This window comes from Paralichthys olivaceus, chromosome 6 (genome assembly GCF_024713975.1).
Source record: "Paralichthys olivaceus isolate ysfri-2021 chromosome 6, ASM2471397v2, whole genome shotgun sequence".
Taxonomy (NCBI): domain Eukaryota; kingdom Metazoa; phylum Chordata; class Actinopteri; order Pleuronectiformes; family Paralichthyidae; genus Paralichthys; species Paralichthys olivaceus.
In genome coordinates, this window is record NC_091098.1 from 21,745,978 (window position 1) to 21,767,196 (window position 21,219).

General features: G+C 41.1%; 1 protein-coding gene across 2 annotated transcripts in view; it reads right to left on the reverse strand.

Moving 5' to 3' along the window:
• pacsin1a (protein kinase C and casein kinase substrate in neurons 1a) overlaps positions 1–18,366 on the reverse strand; it is a 28,407-nt gene extending 10,041 nt beyond the window's left edge. Inside the window, exons 1-3 of one of the 2 annotated variants that reach the window (XM_020096393.2) lie at positions 18,169–18,366; positions 12,474–12,544; positions 1,350–1,479 (exon numbers count right to left, since the gene is read on the reverse strand). In XM_020096393.2, coding sequence (XP_019951952.1) covers positions 1,350–1,409 — 60 coding nt within the window. In that variant the 5' untranslated portion in view covers positions 1,410–1,479; positions 12,474–12,544; positions 18,169–18,366. Of the gene's footprint in view, positions 1–1,349; positions 1,480–4,971; positions 5,208–12,473; positions 12,545–18,168 lie in introns of those variants that run through there. The other variant, XM_020096395.2, reaches the window with a different exon arrangement.
• Positions 18,367–21,219: the final 2,853 nt, after the last annotated feature.

Genomic DNA, 21,219 nt, shown 5'->3' on the forward strand with positions numbered 1-21,219 from the left:
TGTACAATCATTACAAACAGGACAACAAACATTCTCTCACTAAGACCGCCACATTTGATATAACAAAGTAGAAGTACTTATTGTAAAACTATGAACAAATAAAGAATTGTGATAACTATTTGAAATTATATTCACATCATTAATCCATTTATTCGTCTTAAATACTTAGTTAGAACGACAGACGCCCATTCACACCACAAAAACAACTCCTGCATTATAAGAACCTAACCTTATAGATATATAATACTGATGGTTAATTCAGCCCAGTTCTGTTAGGAAAAGAAAGATTCATTAAAAGTATGAGATGCTTTAGAACCTTAGAATATTTCTTCATCGTAAGAAGAGGAAATAAGAGGCGCAGCACGGAGGGGGTTTAAACTATCATCATCATATCGTGCTCTCTCCTGTCTTTCTGACTGGCTTTGGCGACTGTGATAAACAGTGAACTGCAGATGGTTCACACTCACCTGCCAAGTATATTTGCCCTTTTTCCAAACTGTTGCAAAACCATCTGGTGCATCAGATTACATATCTTTTGCCACGGTGACCACAATCACAGACGATGCAGCTTTATATCCACATGTCAACATGTTTGTTAGCTGCACGTCGGGATAATGAGGTGGAGAAATAACTAAACGGGTCACTTTTGACACGCTTCTCTTTTAAAGCAGTGGTTTGACACTTCTTTGAATCCCTGTAAAGTTTCAGAGGAGAAGTTTGATACCATTTTGTGTCTGTTATATGTGAAGCTACGACCAATAGCTGGTTATCGTGAAGTAGAGTGGGATGATGGGAGTTGCTGATGAAATTCTGCCTGACGTGACTCAGACATAAATCATGTTCACACATGAGGTCATGTGTTAAAGTTTTTTTTACATGTTAAGCATCAAACTGTGATGAATAATCATGGTCCATTACAAGTGACCAATACAAACTGTGGAAGGAAAAACAACTGACTGGCAAACTGGCCAGTGTGTTTCTGCTTCGTCAAGTGTAATTTGTAGTTTGAGGAAATGACGTAATTAAAAGGCGACAAAATTATACAATTTGGATTTCTCTGGGTTTGAACATTGTTGGAAGTATTTTGGAAAATGTAAGTACTCAAGTAAAACATATAAATAACAAAGGTCTAGATGTCACCCTCAGTCACCCTCTGCTTCAAATCTCAAAGGGTATCAAACGACATCACCGGGACTTAACGAGCTTCATGACTAGTAATCTAATTTTGAATGGTTTCATTGGAGACTGCCTGATTAGGCAGCCAAATCAATACAAGACAGGGAGAGGGTGAGGGGTAGTGTTGCAGGTTGCCACCAGACATCAGAACAGACGCGACGTGTCCTCCTTACCTCCCAGAAGCTGTCCATGGTGTCGTCAACACCTGCACATTCATCGTAGGAGCCAGACATTTTGTTGGATGTGAAAAAGCACTCTAATGACTAAACCTGTCCTCTGCAGCAGAGCTGGGTTCCTCATGCACTGAAAGAGACAGAGAGAAAGACGCTGTGAGACAGTAACTTAACACAAAGCAGTAGAGTGTGTTTGAACGCACATTGGAAGGAAAACATGGCCTCTGTGTTACACTTCACAGCAGCAGAGGGGTGATTTTCCCCGGGGCAACTGCAGGGGAATCTTTCAGAGTGAAGGTTTCTATTTGAGACGTTTATAATAATGGAATAAAAATAGTCTCCTCCACCAAGCATATAGCTCCCTGCCCTGAGGAATGAGCCGGAGCATCTTCTATGTGTGGTGTCCTAGAAACGACACCAGAGAGAGTGGAGCCTCACACAGCGCTGACCCGGAATCCTTCCACACTGCAAACCTGCGTCATTTTGAGACCTTACATCTGAGAGCGAACGCTCGACAACACACACACACACACACACACAATAAACACATGCTACACATGCATCTTCATGAACTCCAGCAGCCCAGAAACACACTTTACGTGTAAACACTAGAAGACAGAATAGAAACAGAGATCTACATGACTATTTTTACACCTCCCTGTGTCCTTTAATGATGCGGTTTAATCACCTCTTACTCCATAAAGCTGCAGAATACAGTTCCTGCAGGATTTCCTCGAGCATTTAGGGTGATTTATATTTATTTGTTTGACGTCTGGTCGATATCTTACCACCAAGGTTAAAAGAGAAGAGACTGCTCGACGCTCTATTGGTATCGAACCCTTTTGAAGCCTAATCCATTTTGCTCACATGACTAATGCTTTTCCTTGACAGAGAGGTCTTCATTGCACTGCAACATCCAAATATGACAATGCATTTTAGTGTCAGTGCCTAATAATAAGAGTAACAAGGGTTTGTTGATGACATTTCTGCTCTCACATGGTTTCTTAGTCGTTATAATTAAATATAGTTGATTGTGATCATTATCTAATTCAGCACATCGTCTCACAGTCATTCTTCATGTGCTCGCTCCAAATGAAATTTTGGTTTTGCACGCTACGTAGAGGTCAAAGCAGATGAACGATGATTCATGAGCCATTTTAGATGAAATGCTGAGTCAGCACTCTCCTGTCTGCAGCACCACCATGAATGTTTGGTTCAAATATTAACAGTGTCCTCGATAGTTCCTCCGTCAACCTCCCTCTGCAGTCAAGTGCAAATTAACTCCTACAACATCCTTCATCCCTGGAATGAGTCACGAACAACGACTCCCTGTGTTCGGCTCAATTTGAACACGTCTGGCCTCACTTTTCTCTACAGCACAACAGTGTTATTGTCCTTGTAAGATAAATAAAGAGAAACTAGGAGGTGAACCTGTGAGTGGAAAGCAGTTTTAACAGCAGCTCCTAAAACACGCTCCAATCAAAATGTTGTCTGAGGAACACATCAGTCAGTGCTTTCTGAGACGAGGTGTATTTTATCGAAGGCCTCGATGACTGTCAGCAACCTTCACACTAGTTGCCTGTGACAGTCATAATGGTTGCACTCTGCGCTGGATGTAAGACCAAAGCATGAGTTCATGATTTAACAATTTTCAAGTCAGTGTGGAAGTCCATTTGTGTCTTTCAGCTGCTCAGATCAGCAGCTAAGTGTTTTTCTGGTAATTCACATGAAAATGGGGACAACTGCTTAAACCAGTCGTGTACTGGGACACCAATACAAAGTTGACAAGCATTATATCGCACAGTTTCTGTCCTTCCATCCCTTCATTATCATCTTTTAAACTTTGTTGAATGGTTAATAGTGGATCTTTTAGACCTTCTACTAAATGTGTGACTTCACATGAGTTGGGACACACCCTCAGTAATCCCCTTCTTCAAAATAGGAACATGACCCCTTTCTGTAAATCCAACACCAAGGAGACATGGCAGCCACCACAACAGCCTGCTGTACAGACTAAAGAGCTGGATATGTAATCCATACCTCCACTGAATACAACTCATGACAATAAAGAAACAGTTACATCACTGATCTGTGCTGTGAGGACAAGAACCTGTCAGGATTTCCTGATGACAAACAGTATATGTTTATATGAAGAACAGTTAGACATTTTGGGAACTACACCTTCTTGCTGGGTGTTAGATTAGTAGAGTTACATCATTGTCAGGAGACATTTTCACTTGTTAGATATTAGCTCTCTACACATGACAGATTTTTCTCATAAAGCATTGTTGCTTCAGAAATTCACAAAAACGCCTGATCTCAAAATGTTCAACAAAAACAATCCTGGATCCGCCCCTGATCCAGATTTACACCAAAAGCTAAAAGGTTTGACCCTGAACTTCATACTTCCACTATGTTTAAGTCATCCATTGCTTTTTGTGTAACCCTGCTAACTAACAGACAAGTACAAGAGGAACTTGTTCTACTACTATGAGATCTAACAGTTTGCCTGAAGATGAAAATGCTTCCATCTGGGGTGGTCTTCTGAGGCCCCCTCACAGCAGAACTGTGATGCACCATAGACCCTGCCTTTGTGAAGATATTAACGAAGAATAGAAAGACACTTAGAGCTTTGACAACACTTGAATACTCATCTATCTGATACGTGTCATGCAGCTACACGGTAATGCAGCCCTAAAGTAGCATTTCTTAATCTCTGCAACAAATAAAGACCCATTGATCAAGCTACCAACCCATTATCCTGGTCATCCAATAAGCTTCAGCATCTGTGACTACGACACCTTATGACATCAAAGCCTGTTAAGCTGCGGCACAATGCCAGAATCCCATCTCACAACAACACATCCACTGTTTCCTCAGCCAGTGTTCCCACTTAAACCAACACCTGATGACATACGGAGAGCATTTGGAACAAAGTAAAACAATTCCAACAGCCAGGTCCATGAATTTTATCAAATAATCTCAATATAAGACTGCAGCCAACCCATGTAGCATGTGCATGTGAGACAAAAGCTGGGGAACTGAAGAAGCTTTCAATTTCTAAATGGATTCTGACGTCCTGGTTAGTTTGTTCTTTCCTCTGACAGTGTGGACAGAAACCTCATCCGCTCTAGTTGACTATAGGTGATACAGCGGAAGGAGGATTCATCACAGAAATGTCACAGGTGGGCTGCACGGTGGGAGAGTTGAGTGTGTCTCATTAGAATGATAAGCGTTGGGGGCTGGGAGTGGTAAGTGTCCTGAAAAGGGGCTTATGCTGCAGTCATGGAGGTCAATCCACCTCCAAGACTATAGTGTTTCTAACATTAGCCTGCTCAGGCTATATGGGATAGAACAATGAAAACGATCTGTCTATAAATGCAAAGAAACAGCAAAAATATTGCACACAGGTAAATAATCGTTCCTGTAAGAAACATAAATCCACTTCAGTTCAAAACCAACAACAACCCACTCTCTGACCGAAGCACCTGCTGCTGTCAAATCAATTGCTTTTGTAGTTCACAGTCAAATAGGAATCTGATGAAATAGCAGATGTTCTCACTTTTCTCTGAAGTTGACAAAGTATGTGAAAGACTAAACATTCTTCAGCAGGATCACTTACCACTGTTGGCTCCATCATTGCAAAAAAAAAAATTGTAATCAAACAACTCAGAGAAACGCAGACTCCTCGTGGACGTACGGTTGTTCTGTCCCAATATATATCTCTTCTTCACGGACTGTTCTCTGAAAGGTTATAGATGTGCTGCAAATTAGTTTTGCAGCTTTGACCTCTGTGGCCAGAGCGAACCTAGAGAGGACGATAAGTCTGACCACACCAGCATGTCTCAGAGGCTGAGGGATAATCCTGCAGTGTGCCACTTGAATAGCTTTAGAGGGGGAGGGAAGAGGAGAAGTGGATAGGATGAAGAGAGACAGAGAGATAAAAAGTGGGACGAGGAATATGATATTGACATGAAACCATAATTAGCTATTTACTGACAGGATGGCACAACCGTGAGAAGCCGATACAGGAGCTTTAGGTTGTGTTTTCTAATCTTTATTTTATTTTTACACACATTATGAATTCATGGTTGGCTGCAGGAGCTCACAGCAACATGACTCAACCCAATTCTGCAGGTACTTTATGAAGATGAATGTTCTTAAGTGAGTTAAAGAGAACTCCTTTTACAAATGTTCATTACACAGTCAGCTGGTTTTAAAGCGCTGAATGGGAACCACAACAAACATGTAAGCTCGTTAGAGTAAGAAGATTTTAGAGAGATGAACTAACTTTACTCCAGCACATTATTAAGCTCACTGTCTCCTGACTGACAGCAGCGTAAAGACTAAGCTGCTAAACAAACGCTCTCTAGAAACGTACAGTGATTGAAAAACAATAAATCTAATTTGGCTAGTTATCGGATGTTTCGATACAGTTGGTTTACGGTGACTTCTGGTTGTCCGGTGATTCTGTCAGATGAGAACAGTGTTTCCTCATCTTTTACTGACTGAGGATCAACGACGAGCAAAGAGAGAGACGGTGGGAGGCCTTCCATTGACATATGGCGAGAGACAGAGAGACAATGGGGGCAAGGAAGGGTGAGATGGAGGTGAGGGCAAAGAAGTTCTGGAAGAAGAAGCAGAATGTTCAGGATGCTGTGGTCAGACGTCCGGAAAGATCCTGAGTGGAACAGAGAGAGAGAGCCGAGGGGCCGGGACGGCAGCTGAACACATCAGGACAGAGATGTGATTCATCTCACGGTGCAGCACAATATAAGCGGGCTGGTTGGATGTTGCCAGGAGACAGAGCTGCCTTGTGCAGACTTCACACACACACACGCCATAACAGCCCAGGCCGTCATTAAGATGGCCATGTGACCATCGCTTTGGACAAGAGCAAGAAGCTTGAGTGACGCAGTGTCAGCTGTCACTCACACTCGTGGGACGTCCTCAAGTGAGCACCAACACTCACAAGAGAGAGAACCTGGTGGAGAGTCAATGAGTACTGAGGCAAAAAGGAAAGATGGAGATCAGGGGATAATAAAAAGATGCAGCGATCAGAGTTAAAGGAGAAATAGTGGAAGAGACTCTATGAGCGTGGAGGGTGATGGTGTTCATCAGCTGAACGTGTTGTGCTGTGAGCCCTCTTCTGTGCTTGCTGGGGCATAGAGGAGGAGAGTCAAATCTGAACTGACGTGTTGATTCAGACGGGGAATCTGCAACAGAATTTATAAAAACAACCCCTCATACCCTCTCACATCTTCCTCAGCTCAGTGGCCTATAGCCACCAGAGCAGAGCCCCTGAGAGGTCGGTGTATGAAGAAACAATTCATTTGTTTAGAAACATCGTGGCAGAGAAGAGGACAAGCATCATAATCTGAAATAAAGAATGTGCTACAGGTTTCCAGAATCAGGAAATGCTTTTTCTTTGAATCATCCTGCAACTAAGCTTGAGGCTGAGAGGCTCTGCATGGGCACTGTGGTGCTTTGATGCTGATGTTAGCTAACACAAGCCAATGTTTAGCAAGTGTCATGTTTGGCATGCTTACCATCTTGGTTCAGCATGTTAGCATGATGAAATATGCTGTTAGTTGTGTTTTGTCTCATAAAACCATATATAGAACCAAATAATAGAAAGTATATTTCAGTCTGAACCAAAATGGAGGACATACATCTGTGCCATATTGCTAATGCGGCAAAACAGTGTTAAAATAGAGTCTGAACGGCCTCTATCACGTGACAAGCTGGCTGTCATACACAAGCTGACGAGAGTGAGACTATAGCTTCACAATAAGCTGAGATCAGTTCTCTCAGATGTGACTCTTACAGCCTGTATCACTAAAACGTCACTTTCAATCTGTCTCCCACATCAAACACACGAGACATTCTGTAAATAACTCAGCAGAGCAGCAAGTGATCCAACACATATTTCATTGATATGAGTTTATTGCAACAGCCAGATGCAGAACAATGTCCATGTGAGCAGACTAGCTGTGTGAGTGTGTGTTTGATTTCAAACACACAAGAGCAGGATGACTCAGCTATCTGATCACGAACGCCTCCAGAGGTTCTGGGTTGGGTCACTGCAGAAGGGTGGGGGGTAGTTTTTAATCAATATTAATTTTGTGTGGCTGTGTGAGTCAGCCAGGTGTGTTATTGCTCAACTCAAAACTGATCGGACGGTAATTCATTATCAGTGGGATTAAAATGAGAAAAAAGACGCCGGTGTTATTCATTAATATCAGACGTCATTGACTTCTGGAGGGAAATATTCTCTCTCTCTTCCCCCATCCCCACAGGGAGGTCAGAGGTCATGATCAGCCACAAGTCATAGGAAGCTGCAGAGCAGAGTGACTGCTGTCCGTCATGTGCAGCCCTTCAAACAGTTTCTACACAGGTTCAATCCTCAGAGTCTGGTTTGATAAAAGCACGATTCAGATTCACCAGAGATTTGATGTAATGGCACCATGAAAGAAATTGGTTCATACCAGCAAATAATCAATAAAAGAAATAAAAGATTTAATTAGAAAAGATGGTTTCTAAAGCACATTATCACATCTCATAGCTAAACTAACTAACCACAAAATGAACAATAAAACAACTGATGAAATAAAATATGCGTCAAAATACAAAAGAATGAAACAGGGGCGTCCTGGTAATGAGGTGGTTGAGGTGTGTATCATGTAACTGCAAACTTTCTGGTTCAGTCTTTGTCACATGTTGTACCATCTCTCTATCTCTCTCTGGTCCCGTGTCTATATGCTGTTATACTATCAAATTAAAGAGTCAAAACACTGACTAAACCACATGTTTGAATCTCAACAGACTAAAATTCAAGGGCTCTAATCTCTTATAAATTCAAACCCTTGACTGCAGCCTTGTGTTAGATGGAAACACTCTATGTGAGTTCTAAAGTCAATTTATTATCAACACAGTATGAACATCAACAGCCAATCTGTGCACTCCATTCAAGCAAATCTAAAATATCAAACCTCAGATAAAGTGAGTCTTACCTATTAACCCTGTGGCACTCCTGAGACACAGACTGATTCAACTCATCAGTTCTTATTGAGATGTTTCTGTGCTGTTCTCTTTCTTTCCTCTGCATGTCGTCTTGTGTTGCTTTTATCAAACCTCAGCAGTCTGATGTCACTGTTATTATGCTCCTAAAGCTCAATACTGCAGCACCTCTCTGATTTAATACTAGACTCACGAGCTTAAAAAGCAAAAAAAGGTGAAAAACTTTTAATGAAACATTCCTTCAGATAGATCAATCAATGAGCTGTAGTGAGTCGTTGACATTCTCTCAGACCTTGTGAGTAATATCACTACAAAGCCGACACTGTGCAACTGTGCAGGCCTTACTTGAATCATTTCAATGAGAGATAGGCATTGAGCATTTATCATACATTGTATTATACAGCTAATTCAGAGTGGTGCAGTACGATGCATTCAAAGATCCAGGAGTAAAGGTTGCATTCATTCAGTCTATGCACAAAGTTTCACCTCTCTCTCCCAGATTAATTTAAATAGCTGTACAAGCTACTATCAGCAGAGGCACTGACATGAATTAGTTCATTGAAAAAAAATCATACATACAAGATTGAGTACAAATACTGGTATGACTAAAATAGGCAATAAGCAAAAGCCAATGAGGGGTTTGAATTTACTCACTTTCAATAATTAATCAATTGCTGTCATTAGTTTGCAGGTTTCTGGTCATATTAAGTTTTAGGTTAATTGACATTTTGACGTGAAGATATAAGATTTAGAGGAAAACAGATTCATCATGAGGTGAACATGAATCTTTTTTGTCAATCCAGTCAGAAATTATCTATTTGAAAAAAGATAAAGATTCCACTGTTAAATGATGCAAGAGATTTCTATGTTTCTTGGATTAATGTGGATTTACAATAGGGAAGCTAATATTGCTAAAGGCTAATCAATGTGTACAGAGACTTTGGTGAAAATCTTTTTTGAAGAGCAGATAAACAGTGAGAGATCCCAGACAGCTGGAAACAAACAGGGAGCCGGTGGGAGACAGGAAGAGACTATTGAATAGTTTAGTCTCTGTGATTCATCCACAAACTTGGCTGTCAAGCAGAAAAATATATTTCACAACTGGCAGCAGTATTAAGACACACACACACACACACACACACACACACACACACACTCACACACACACACACACACACACACACACACACACACACACACACACACACACACACACACACACACACACACACACACACACACAGAACAGAGTTGTGATTTAACACAGTGTCCTGAGCGCTGCTGCAGTGGTTATGTAACTATCAAGCCTCTTGCCACAAGCCTCCTGGTGACAGTGTGGTGGAGACGGGGGAAACTGCAGGGGGAGGGCAGAGAGAGATGGACAGGAGAGGCAGAGTAGAGCAGAGGAGGCAGTGATGGGGAGGTGATGGAGGAATGAACTGCAGGAATGCAGCAGTGGCTGTGAGATGGAGCAGAGAGGATGGAGGCCCTGGTTCCAGTCCAGATTTTCCTGATGTCCAGGCGGAGAGGAGCCGAGGAGCAAGGGAGGGAGTACATGAGCAAAGCAACAGTCAATCCGAGAATGTTGCTCTTCAAACACAACAGCGTTCCGCCTTCTTACTGCTGAGCGGTGTGATGCTGCACTGAATACTGATGGGCCTCCTCCAAATGCATCGTGTGTGTGAATATTCTCGAAAAGCAGGGAGAGTGAGAGGTGGAGTCACAGAGAGGGAGACGATGCTACAAATGATTGTGACTGAAAAGAATATAAACATTGCAAATATCAAAAAGACTCATTCACTGTGTATTATTATATAAATAATAGATGGGAGGTTTTAAAGAGTCATTACCCATCAACAGCAGAACAGAACCTCTACTGGTTCTTTTGAAATGAAATGTTTCAGCTAAATGCAATGATTGAATGAACCTAACATTTGGAAGCTTGATAAAAATCTACCTTTGCTTTTATTAGTACATGAGAGGATAGAAGAGAGGGAAAGAACATCTATCACAATCAGCATTCATGGCAATCCAGCCAGAAATTGTCAAGAATGTTAAATATCAATCTCATGGTGGCTCAGAATCACTACATTCATTATGGTTCATCCTATAGGGACCATGAATGGCCCATAGCCTTTAAACAATGCTGATAGATATATACTGTAAGAAAAGTAAATTGGTGTTGTGCTGTATATTGTGTCGTTGCAATGAAGATCTGACTGTACCATCACTATGACAGGAAACTGACCGGAGAACACGAGCAACAGCACCAGTTTGCCCAGAGATGCATCAACAATGTCCAGACCATAATCACCTTACGTCCCTATTTATACCCTCCTCTAATACCCGGAGGCCGTTTAGGAAGAGTGAGTGACTGATTCCACCGTGTGATAAGAGACAGAGCGGGAGACCAAAGACCTGACGCTCAAATCTTTCAAAGTTACAAAAATCAAGGGGTTGGACCGGCAGGCGAGTCAACTCAAAGCAAACAAGCATTTTGACTTGAATTTAAAAGAACAGCAGGCGATAGATATTTTGAAACTTTTATTTGGATCCTTATTATGTTCTTAGAATTGGCACACACGTGTGGTATTTATTTGAGGCAGCCCGAACCAACGTTGCCAGTTTGGCTTGCAGAGTGATGGATGGATACTAACTATGAGCCAAACTACTGCTGTTAGTTGTCAAATAAAGAAGCAGATAAAATAAATAAGTATGGTGTGAATGTTTCTATGCAAGTGTTGGCAAAACCATCCTGAAGGCATAAACAAGCAGGGAAGCTTGGGCGACCTCCTCATCTGGCACCGGGAGGAATCACTTTCACTGACTTTAACAAATTAGATTAAATTCAACATTTAACGATTAAATTAGATTGCGATCCTACATTCACGCAGCAGAGTGTGGCTGAGCACAGATACAGATTGTTTATGCTATTATTTATTCCTGCAGCAACAAACTCATTCTAATTCACAATCGTCCTCCCTCTTAGTCAACAGAGGTCTGTATTTGAAAATACAGCAGAATAATACAGATGATAGAAGCCAGAGAGGGTTTCACAAAATAAAAAGACTAACAGGTATCATGTTGCTGACGGTGATCTTGTTTTCTTTTAAACTGTGTTTCCCTCAGTTTCTTTCAAATACATACACGTTCTTTGTTTATACTCGTCTATATTTCTCTGACCCAGCTTCCCTTCCCAGGCTGAACTGCACAGGATCCCTCGAGAGGCCTTTCTGAACTGGGCCATGATGTTCTGATGAGCCTCCTTCAGACAGTTACTTAACCTCCCTGCTGCATCGAGGTTCCGTCATGAGTCACACAAAATGAAGAGATCAAACCAGAGAATCAATAACTACCCCTGCGTTGTCATTCTTCTCCGAGAGACAGCAGCAGCTGCTCTTAGAGACTCGAGAGATAATCAAAGAAGATTATGAGATAATCTCCAAAAAACAAAATATATGAGAGTACAACTGGACAATAAGACCCAGGTCTAATATGTGTCTGAATGGGTTTTCTCCAGGTACTCCGGCGCCCTGCCACCATCCAAAGGTGGAAATTGGAGACTCTGAATTGATCGTAGGTGTAAACCTGAGTGTGAATGATGTATACCATCAGCTGGGACTGGCTCCAGCTCTAAATAATAAGATGTACAAGTTGAGTCAAGTCTTGGTCGAAAAAGGGGCATCAGAGTGAAAATGCTGTCGCTACCTTAGAGACATCAGATCAGTAGATTCAATCAACTAGCTAGAAAGCTGAAATGCAACCCTCGGACGGCTCTGTAATCCCATATGTAATGTTGCACCTGCTCATGCACAAGGCAGAGAACACGAAGAGCAATCTGAAATACACGTCTCCAATAAGAACCAAACTTGACCCCTGCTAGTTTACCCACGGTCAGACTGGAACACCGTCATTAAATATTAACAGCACTGGCAAACAGCTATTAATTACCTTAAGTGGTGTGTGTAGCATAATATTCAAAACAAAAGTATTTGGGTCTGTGCTAAAGCCTGATATTTTTTACCTGTGCAACTTCAGACAAAATTAAGTCGAGGGAAAAAAGATTTGTAACGTGAGACGACACAAACAAGAAAAACAACTCACCTTCTCCACCAATGGGAGGTCAGGTTTCCATAAACCTGAGAGAGAGCTGTTGGTCCCCTGCAGGAGATCACCTGTGGAGAGAAACACACGAGAGGAAGCTGTCAGTCCGTCCGGCTTCAAGTGAGAGTTGAGTGCTGCTGAACTGCTCTTAGATGCAAATCAGCCCGACAGTGTCACAACACCAATTATCTTTACAGAGAATAAAACGTTTAGAGATTAGTAGAATTTTATTTTGAACTTTCACGATCAACGGGAGATTAGTCAACTGTGAGAGGCGGAATATTTAATTCTATTACTGTTCTGCTATGAAGAAGCAGAACAATGATAGACAACAAGTGTGCTGAGGAACTAATGTTGACGGAATCATAAACCAGAATCAACTGATGACCTTGAATATATTTGTTGACGTTCTTCAAATACAGTAAATGATGATTATGCATTGAACCATGGAAGTCACTCTGGTGTAAAGATAATGTACATTTTCAGCATTTGTTTTAAAAAGTGCAACCTTTCTGCTGCCACTAACACATTCCACATTTTAACGGTGTACAGCCCACACAGAATTCAACACATACAGCTCACCCACACCACGAAACAAAACTTTAAACAGAACCATATAACTGGAATTAGTGGGTGGGGGGGTATTAGCTAATGTAATGTACTAAAAAACAACCGCACCAGGAACATTAACTCCAGTTCAGAATAAGGGATAATAAACCTCAGAAAGGTAGTAACTTGTTCACAGCAGGGTTTCATTTAAATGTCTTTTTCAAGGTAAAAATCTTTTGACAGTAAGTGAAAGTCAATGAACTCAACTCACTTCAGGCTTTGAGCTTAATTTTGATGTGAGAATGCAACATGCTTTTCTTAAAATACTCTTTCCGCTAAAGATAGTCATTTTGTTAAAATATTAAAGCACCAGGTAATTTAAGCAAATGGGTTTGAATCCATTGCACAACCCCCTGATGCCGGGATTGTTTCAGACATGTTCATTGTCTATTATCTGTTGATTGTAGCAATTTAGTAGCAAAAAACAATTTGTCAAATGATAATTCACTGTCATTTAAAAATCACAAGTTCCACCTTCTTATTATTTGAGGTTTTGTTGGTTAAGAAAATTATTAGCTATATTTTTTGGTTTTAGGTGGTGAAAGAAAATTGAAAGTGTCAGTTGGGTCCCTTGGAAATCTAATAATAATAATAATAATAATAATAATGATAATAATAAGATGAATCCATGATGAAAACAATCATCAGGGAGCAAATTCATGGAAAATTGTTGAGTCATGGTCAGCTTGTCATTTTCCACACATGAGTCACCGATGATAGTTCTGAAGGATACGCAGTCTCTGAATGAAGCAATCACTCAAAGAAAGGCTAATGGTTTAACAGCAGTTCTGATGGAGATGAATCCATTAGCAAATAAACAGGAGATTAATCAGCTTTTGACGACTGAGATCTTTTTTTTACGTCCTAAACGATGTGATTCTTTCACCGAGTCTTCCTCTGGGAAACTGGGACGAACATTTTTTTAACGTGTCAAAGACCATTTATCAAACACGGGCTAATTGATGGTGAAAATAATGGTTATTTGCAGCCCTGGCAACACACTGTTGAACACGTCATCCGGTCAAGTGGCCTCTCCGTCTCTTTGAGTATGTCCATGAGGAACACACCCTCTAGTGTTCAGAGCAATGACCTGAAACTGCTGCATTCCCCAAACTAAACCCCACTGATGATGATGATGATGATGATGATGATGATGATGATGATGACTATGTTTCACCATTCAATCCAGTATTGATCCACGTGCTTGACGCGGCACACCGGGACTCCATTTTGAATTCCCCGGAGGATCATGACACACACGGGGAGGGTGCTCGGCCTCAGGTTGAGCCACGGCTACATGGTGATGATTCAGAGCAGACACTGACATGTGGTGACGCTGCATGAAGCCCACACTGTTCTACTGAGAGAAACACACTGTGTGCTGTGTAAGTGATATTTACAGCAACCCCCTTTTCAGTTTAATGGTAAATATTGATGTTCTATTTGTCCATATTACATCTGGTAGATGGATTATTCCATAAATATTTCAATAACGTCATCTTTGTTTATCTCTGTAAATTCATGGACACAGAATGAGAGATAGAAAATTCGATTATTTCTGTTGGGAGACGAGAGCAGTGGATGTTTTCCGTCATTTCCAACATCATAAATCTTCTGGCGAGGATGTGGAGTCTTCCCCTGCGTGTGTTCTCCTCTGCATCGACAGATATTCGACACTCCGGCTGCCCTTCAGACTCTCTGTTCCTACACGGCCTCTTTTTTCACACCTTGTCAGACACCATCATCTCGTCTTTTCAGAGAGGGACAGCAGCGTTTAACCCTTTCATCAGCCAGCACGTTAGAGAAGGTTTCAAAAACAAGAAAAAAAAAAAGGAAAAACAACAACCTCACTATTTCACAGGTTGTCCTCTGTCCCTCACACATGATGTCTCGGGAACATCCTCAGACAACTGACGACAACATGCAGGTCACCAACTCGACCAAACACCACTTTCCCTCCATGTGGAATCTATTGAGACGTGACAGATCCAAACCAAAACCTGTTTCTGTCTCTGTGGTTGTAGATTTGCATCTAAACATGTATCTGTCATCAGTTTGTTTTCAAAGTCAAAAACACAAACTCAGATTTACCTCATTATAGATAGAAACGTATATATAGTTATTAAACTAGACAGGCTAAAATCTTCATCTACCTTCATTTAAAACATCTCATGGTCGGTTCTCTAGTGTGATCAGTTTTATATTTAATTCATCTTCCATTTAACAAACCAACCCTCACTTGGCAGAAGTATGGCACCTCATTTTAAACAGGATGACGACAACTTGAACTCCCACAAAAGCTAATGCTCCAAATTACATAATCAGTTATTATGTAAATGTCCAAAAAGAACCCAGTTGAAAAAGAGTCTGATTAAAAACCTACAATCAATTCGAAAAGAAGCTTAAATCTATTGTTATTTTTACTGGAGATCTAATATCACTACATTCCCTGTGGTAGATAAACACTCACCACACAACTATTCTATTAACGGCTCAAGATAACAGTGAGTCAAAGCAGTGGTTACACAAGTGAAAATCATAATTAACAAACCTCCTGAGCAGGAAGATGCTGCCCCGTGCACCGCAAATAGAAATACAAGACAAGTCAAGCGTGGAGACACGAAATGAACGGTACCGCAGATACACTTGCAGGCACGGCAGGAAGTCAGGGAGGACAAACGTGTGGCTTTAGAAATGAAACAGCCATCTCAAAGGAGAAGGGATGAATAGTTTGTGACTTAATTAATAGCTCTTTGTCTCTCAAGGACTCAGACAAGCACACACAGACTCACAGAGACACGTCAGAGCAGGAAGTTTAACAGCAGTTGAATCACTTTTGTAATAGTTTCGATACCAAACTATTTCTGCCAATATTTGAATTCAAGAATTAAAGACAATAAGCTACTAAATGTACGAAGTTCTCCAATAAACAAAATAGAAAAAAGTAAGATGTTGCATAACAGATAGATTTTATATTTCAGACTTTTCATTTTCAGACTTTTAAAGGACTTAATTGGCAAATGTTTGATTTATTTATAGGAGAGATTTGTTGAGACAATTTTCCATTCATTCTTTTTATTTTGGTCCACATACTGTTGTGTATTTTACAATAAATGTGGTGCACAACAATAAAGTAATAGATAATAAATAATAAATATAGCGATATATATACATTTATATTTATAGTAGGTATGTGTAGACAAAAACATGTAGGCCGAAGCGACATCTTATTACACCTGCCCTGTCTACACAATCACACGTCAGATGGTACCAAACTATCAGTAATCATACTTATGACCCAGAATCTAGGCCCAATTAAACTGATCTGTGGTTCCCAGTTTGGGGGTAAATCTCAAGATAAATGGTTAAGAGAGAAAATACATAAATAAATTACTACTACTGCAACACAAAATGATGTTTACTCCGATGTTTTTTTCAGCCAAATACAAAATATTTCTCCTCTTACTCCTCGTGAAATCCTCCAAATGAAATGAGCAGGGAGAAAAACTACTCCAGGCCACAACTTGAGGGAAGAGATCACAGCTACTTATTTCTTTGAAGATAAACGAGCCAAAAAAACTTCTGCCTCCGGTTAAAATGTGAAGGAGTTCCTGGTGAGACACTTTTGACTTGGCTGCACAGTGAGGAGTGAGGAGTCTGCTAATAAATAGGAGGTACTCTTTAACTCTCGTCTCCGCGACACAATTGGATTACCCCCCCACCTCCCCGTCCCCGTCCCAGTGGATGTATCATCGTCTCCTCTCTGCAGCCCTGCATGTGTCAGGCTCTCTTGGGGGCACCTTGGCCGCTGACAGACGTGCTCTTCAGCAAACTGTGGATTCAGCTCAGAACAAACCAGCACAGTGATCAGGAGCTGTCGCCTGCTGAACGTCACCTCCATCACACAGAGCAACACTAACATATAAACACAAACAGAGCTGTGGAGAGAGGCGGCATGTTTACAGGGATGTTTTTAGAGGACAGGAGCGGCATGGTTTAGAGGAGTGATGCCCCAGCCTCCATCACAACCACCATCCTCCTCCTCCTCCTCCTCTTCATCATCATCATCATCACCCACCACCACAACATCTCTGCTGCAAATGTGGCTCAGTGTGATCCTTCAGTCAGCTGAAAGCCTGGATGCATTTCAGCTGGGGAGCAGATTTGATGAATGATTAAACGACCACATGCACCTAATCCCATGAAGAAGACAAGGATGCTCCTCCTCTGTTCGTGGAAAAAAAACAACACAGTGACGGTGGAGATGGCTCATCGCTCTGCTGTGACAACCAATTACATAACGTCAGAGCTGAGTGCTCTCATTAACATTCGCGTCCATTTCACCGAGAAACACTCACACATACACAACGAGGCGATTCCTGACTCCTGCTCACTGCGCCCGTATCGATGAAAAGCATAAAAGTGCGCATGGTTACGACATAATTGCTCGACGTATGGTTCATATTCCCAGTGTTGTTTACCCATTTGGCGCATGGCAGCGAACATGAAATGGCAATCCTTCATCTCAGCCTTTGCCACCACCTCCATCCACTGTGGTGCCCTTTACCTAGCAACAGCCTGCTGTCATTTCTGTGCTGGGCTTTCTGCATAGAATAGGTTGTGCGAGTAAACAAGCTGCATAGGATTTGGATGCTGAGGTCAAATTTGCTCGTCGAGGGGATAAATGGGAGGGGGGGGGGGGGGAACAACACCCTGCATCATCCAGAGGAAGTAAAAGCATTAGTGCAAAACCAAACTAAACGGTTCATTCATTTAGTTTCGTTGAGAAGCTGAAGCCTCTGATATTAATCCTCGGGATGATGCAAGATGGTTCTCTTCACCCTTGGCGCATATGCAAACAGCGGTACATCAGATAAAATGACGCATGCATGATTGAGAGCAGCCACGGTGCTGCTGGTGAATCTGTAGTAATCTGTAGTACTCGGTGGGTCTCGCATGCAGCAGAGACATTAATCAAACGATGGGAAATGATGCGAGGTTTCTTCATCCCTGCGTCGCCCTTATGCTAAAAGGATGCTGAGCTTCTCCTCATCCAAAAACACACACATACACAGATCGGACTCACCAGAGATGATGCTGCAGCCGCCGAGCTTCACTTACTGCCCGAGAGAAGTGCGCTGCAAATCATTCAGTATTTCCCCTTGCAGCGACAGAAGGTGACCCTGCGTTCTCTGCAAGTCTCTGCATCCACCAGATCACGATGCGCGCAGCGAGGGGGAGCTCCACGGCACAGGCGCGCGTCGGGGGGATGGCCCAGCGATTTCCTTTCAATGGACGACAGAGCTGCAGGGGGAGAGAGAGAGGCTGAGCTAACGCTGCTGGGAAACTGCTTTTAAATCCTCACAACATTAACCACATGAGCTTATAGGGGAGCTTTGCCAGATGTGTCCACATGTGCAGGTGCGAGTGGGTCCTTTGGAGTTTTAAGTTTTCATCAGCTTGATATATGAGTGTGAATAATTTTTTATATTTTCTGCTGTATAAACATGCACACCAGATATTGGAAGGTGTTGTTTTTTTTAAAATATAGAGAATAATTAATATCTGAAACTATATGGGAGTTTCTGTAATGGGGGGAGGGGGGTCCCAAATGTGACTTCCACTTTCCAACCAATGAGGAGAGAGGGGTGGTAAGAGTGGGCGTCCCCTCTTTTATTGTCAATCACGTCCACATTGCACTACACTGCAGGGGAGGTGGTGTTTTTGTCCTCTGGCTGCCCAACAAGTCATATTATATATATACACACTGTTCCAAGCACATATAAGGAAAGTATTTTCACCTGCTGTTTAAAATGTTTCTCTAAAAGACAAAATACATTAACGAGAACGGCACTGGGCGGAGCGCTTGTCTCTGGGAAGGCCCAATAGTCGCATTAAATTCAAATAAGCTGCACCAAACTGCACAAATCAGTTCACTGAATATGCCGGATGCTTGAAAATCTTGTTGAGAATCTTCTCTAGGGAATCAGTAAAAATATCCAGATGTGTTAAGTTATGTATCTCAACAATGTCAGAATTTCATTGACATTAAAATCCCAAAATAAAAAAGTTTGTTCATTTGATGAGTTTAATCAGTGCGTCAGAAGTGAAGTGAGTTGTGTAGATGAAAACGTTGTCTCTGTACACTTCACAGGTTATTACAGTGAGGCAGATGTATGAAGGCTGTAAACTGATGCATTTTTAAACAGCAGAGCAAGATGTGAGGTCAGCAGACAATATTCTTCTACTTTCTTGTCTCAATCCCACATTACAAGTGATCAGGAAACTGATCTCAAACCACACCTAAGTAGTCATTTATCAGGGCTGATAATATCCAGAAACACCAAATACTAAATGCATATTTTGGCTCCTACTGTGTCAAAGAAGCAGATAAGATTCAATTTAGAGCTCTTCATCATTTCATAATATGCTATTAAACTTGTGTCTTTATTGGCAAAATGAACAGATGGCAGAGAAATGTCATGTGTGCTGTTTTGTGCACAAATACCATATCACTCGGCAGGGCACGCTCACAGTGCAGCCTCTTTCCATTACCCTTCCCTTTTGAGTGCACTTTGTATTAAATGCACAAACAATTAGACATAACACCATCTGCCTTTGTGCTTTATGGACCGGTGCAATCACAACACTTCTGAAATGTGGCCAAACACAGGAAATTATATAATCCATCAGAAACACTGAAGTTAGGAATCACCAAACATCTCTGTTCTGGTCCTTTCATACGTCAGTGGAGCTACGTGTCAAAGCCACTCGAACATCCAACACAGGCAGGGTGAGGACACGAGGTGTCTGGTTCTGTGGAGGCGAGATTCGTGGAGGAGAAAATGCCTTGAAGCAGATTAATAGCATTGAGCTACTTTTGGTCTGACTCAATAAATGTTGTGCCAATGATTTAATGAAAGCAGCATCAAAATATAGACTTTTTATTTGATCACTCTACATCACACTACAACACATATATTCAATAACACACACACACACACACACACACACACACACACACACACACACACACACACACACACACACACACACACAATGCCACTATGTAATACTCACTTACATTACTTGAACTATATTAAAGTTTCTAATAAACTGAAATTACAATCCTATCTTTTATTTCATGTAATGCCTATACTGTGATCTACTGTTTTACTGTTATTAGATTTATTAAATATACATTTAATAAATCTAATAATTACTACATTCCTACACTGTCACGTTTACTCTTTCATCTCTTACTTATTTTTTATGTTTTTACTCTCTTTGTAAAACTTTTCAATTTCTTTTAATTTGTTAAGTTGCTTTTACTATTTGAAACGATTCCTTTTACTTTTTATATTAAGCACATTAAATTGTGTTGTTGATTTATCTAACAAACGTTCCTTGTTAACACACTGGAGGGTAGTGACATCTTGTGGCGATGAACCAACAACACAAAAACTATGAGATAAACACAGTGAAGAGAGGATGACATGCATTTCTCTTCTCTGACTGAAGACAAGAAATGTTTTTATGACATGTGTTATATTCTTTTAGTATTCTTTAAAATCTTTTTAAGAGGTTTCAGGGCAGATGCAATATAACACTCACTTTTATTCTTCTTTATTGTTCTGGGTCTCGCGTGACATGTTCTTGAGTACTGTTGTTTTGTTGCTGTTACACAATGTACTGTTCTGCAGCTGCTGTGGACCTTTGGCCCAAGAAACGTCCCCCGTGGGAACAATAAAGAATTTTTGATTTGATTTTACATACTGATATATGCAAACACTTAAACAATTCAACACAATATCATCATATTTGTAATACACAAAAACTACTGATGTTTTCAAACTAAATGATTCCAATGTAGTGTGACACTGAAGCTGCTGTGAAGACATTTCTGTTATAAGAGTTTCTATAATAGAGTATTTCTAGTATTTCATGGTATTTCTAGTATAGTATCCGGATAGTATTGTTGTACTACTAACGCTCATGTCACTCTCCACTAACAACTACATGGGTCTGTCTTGTGGTAAAAACAGTAAAAACAGAGCAACAGCTGATCCAAGCCAACAAAATAAAACAATATAAAGAAGCTGCATCTGCTGGCTGGTTTTTTATTACTGCGGGTTTT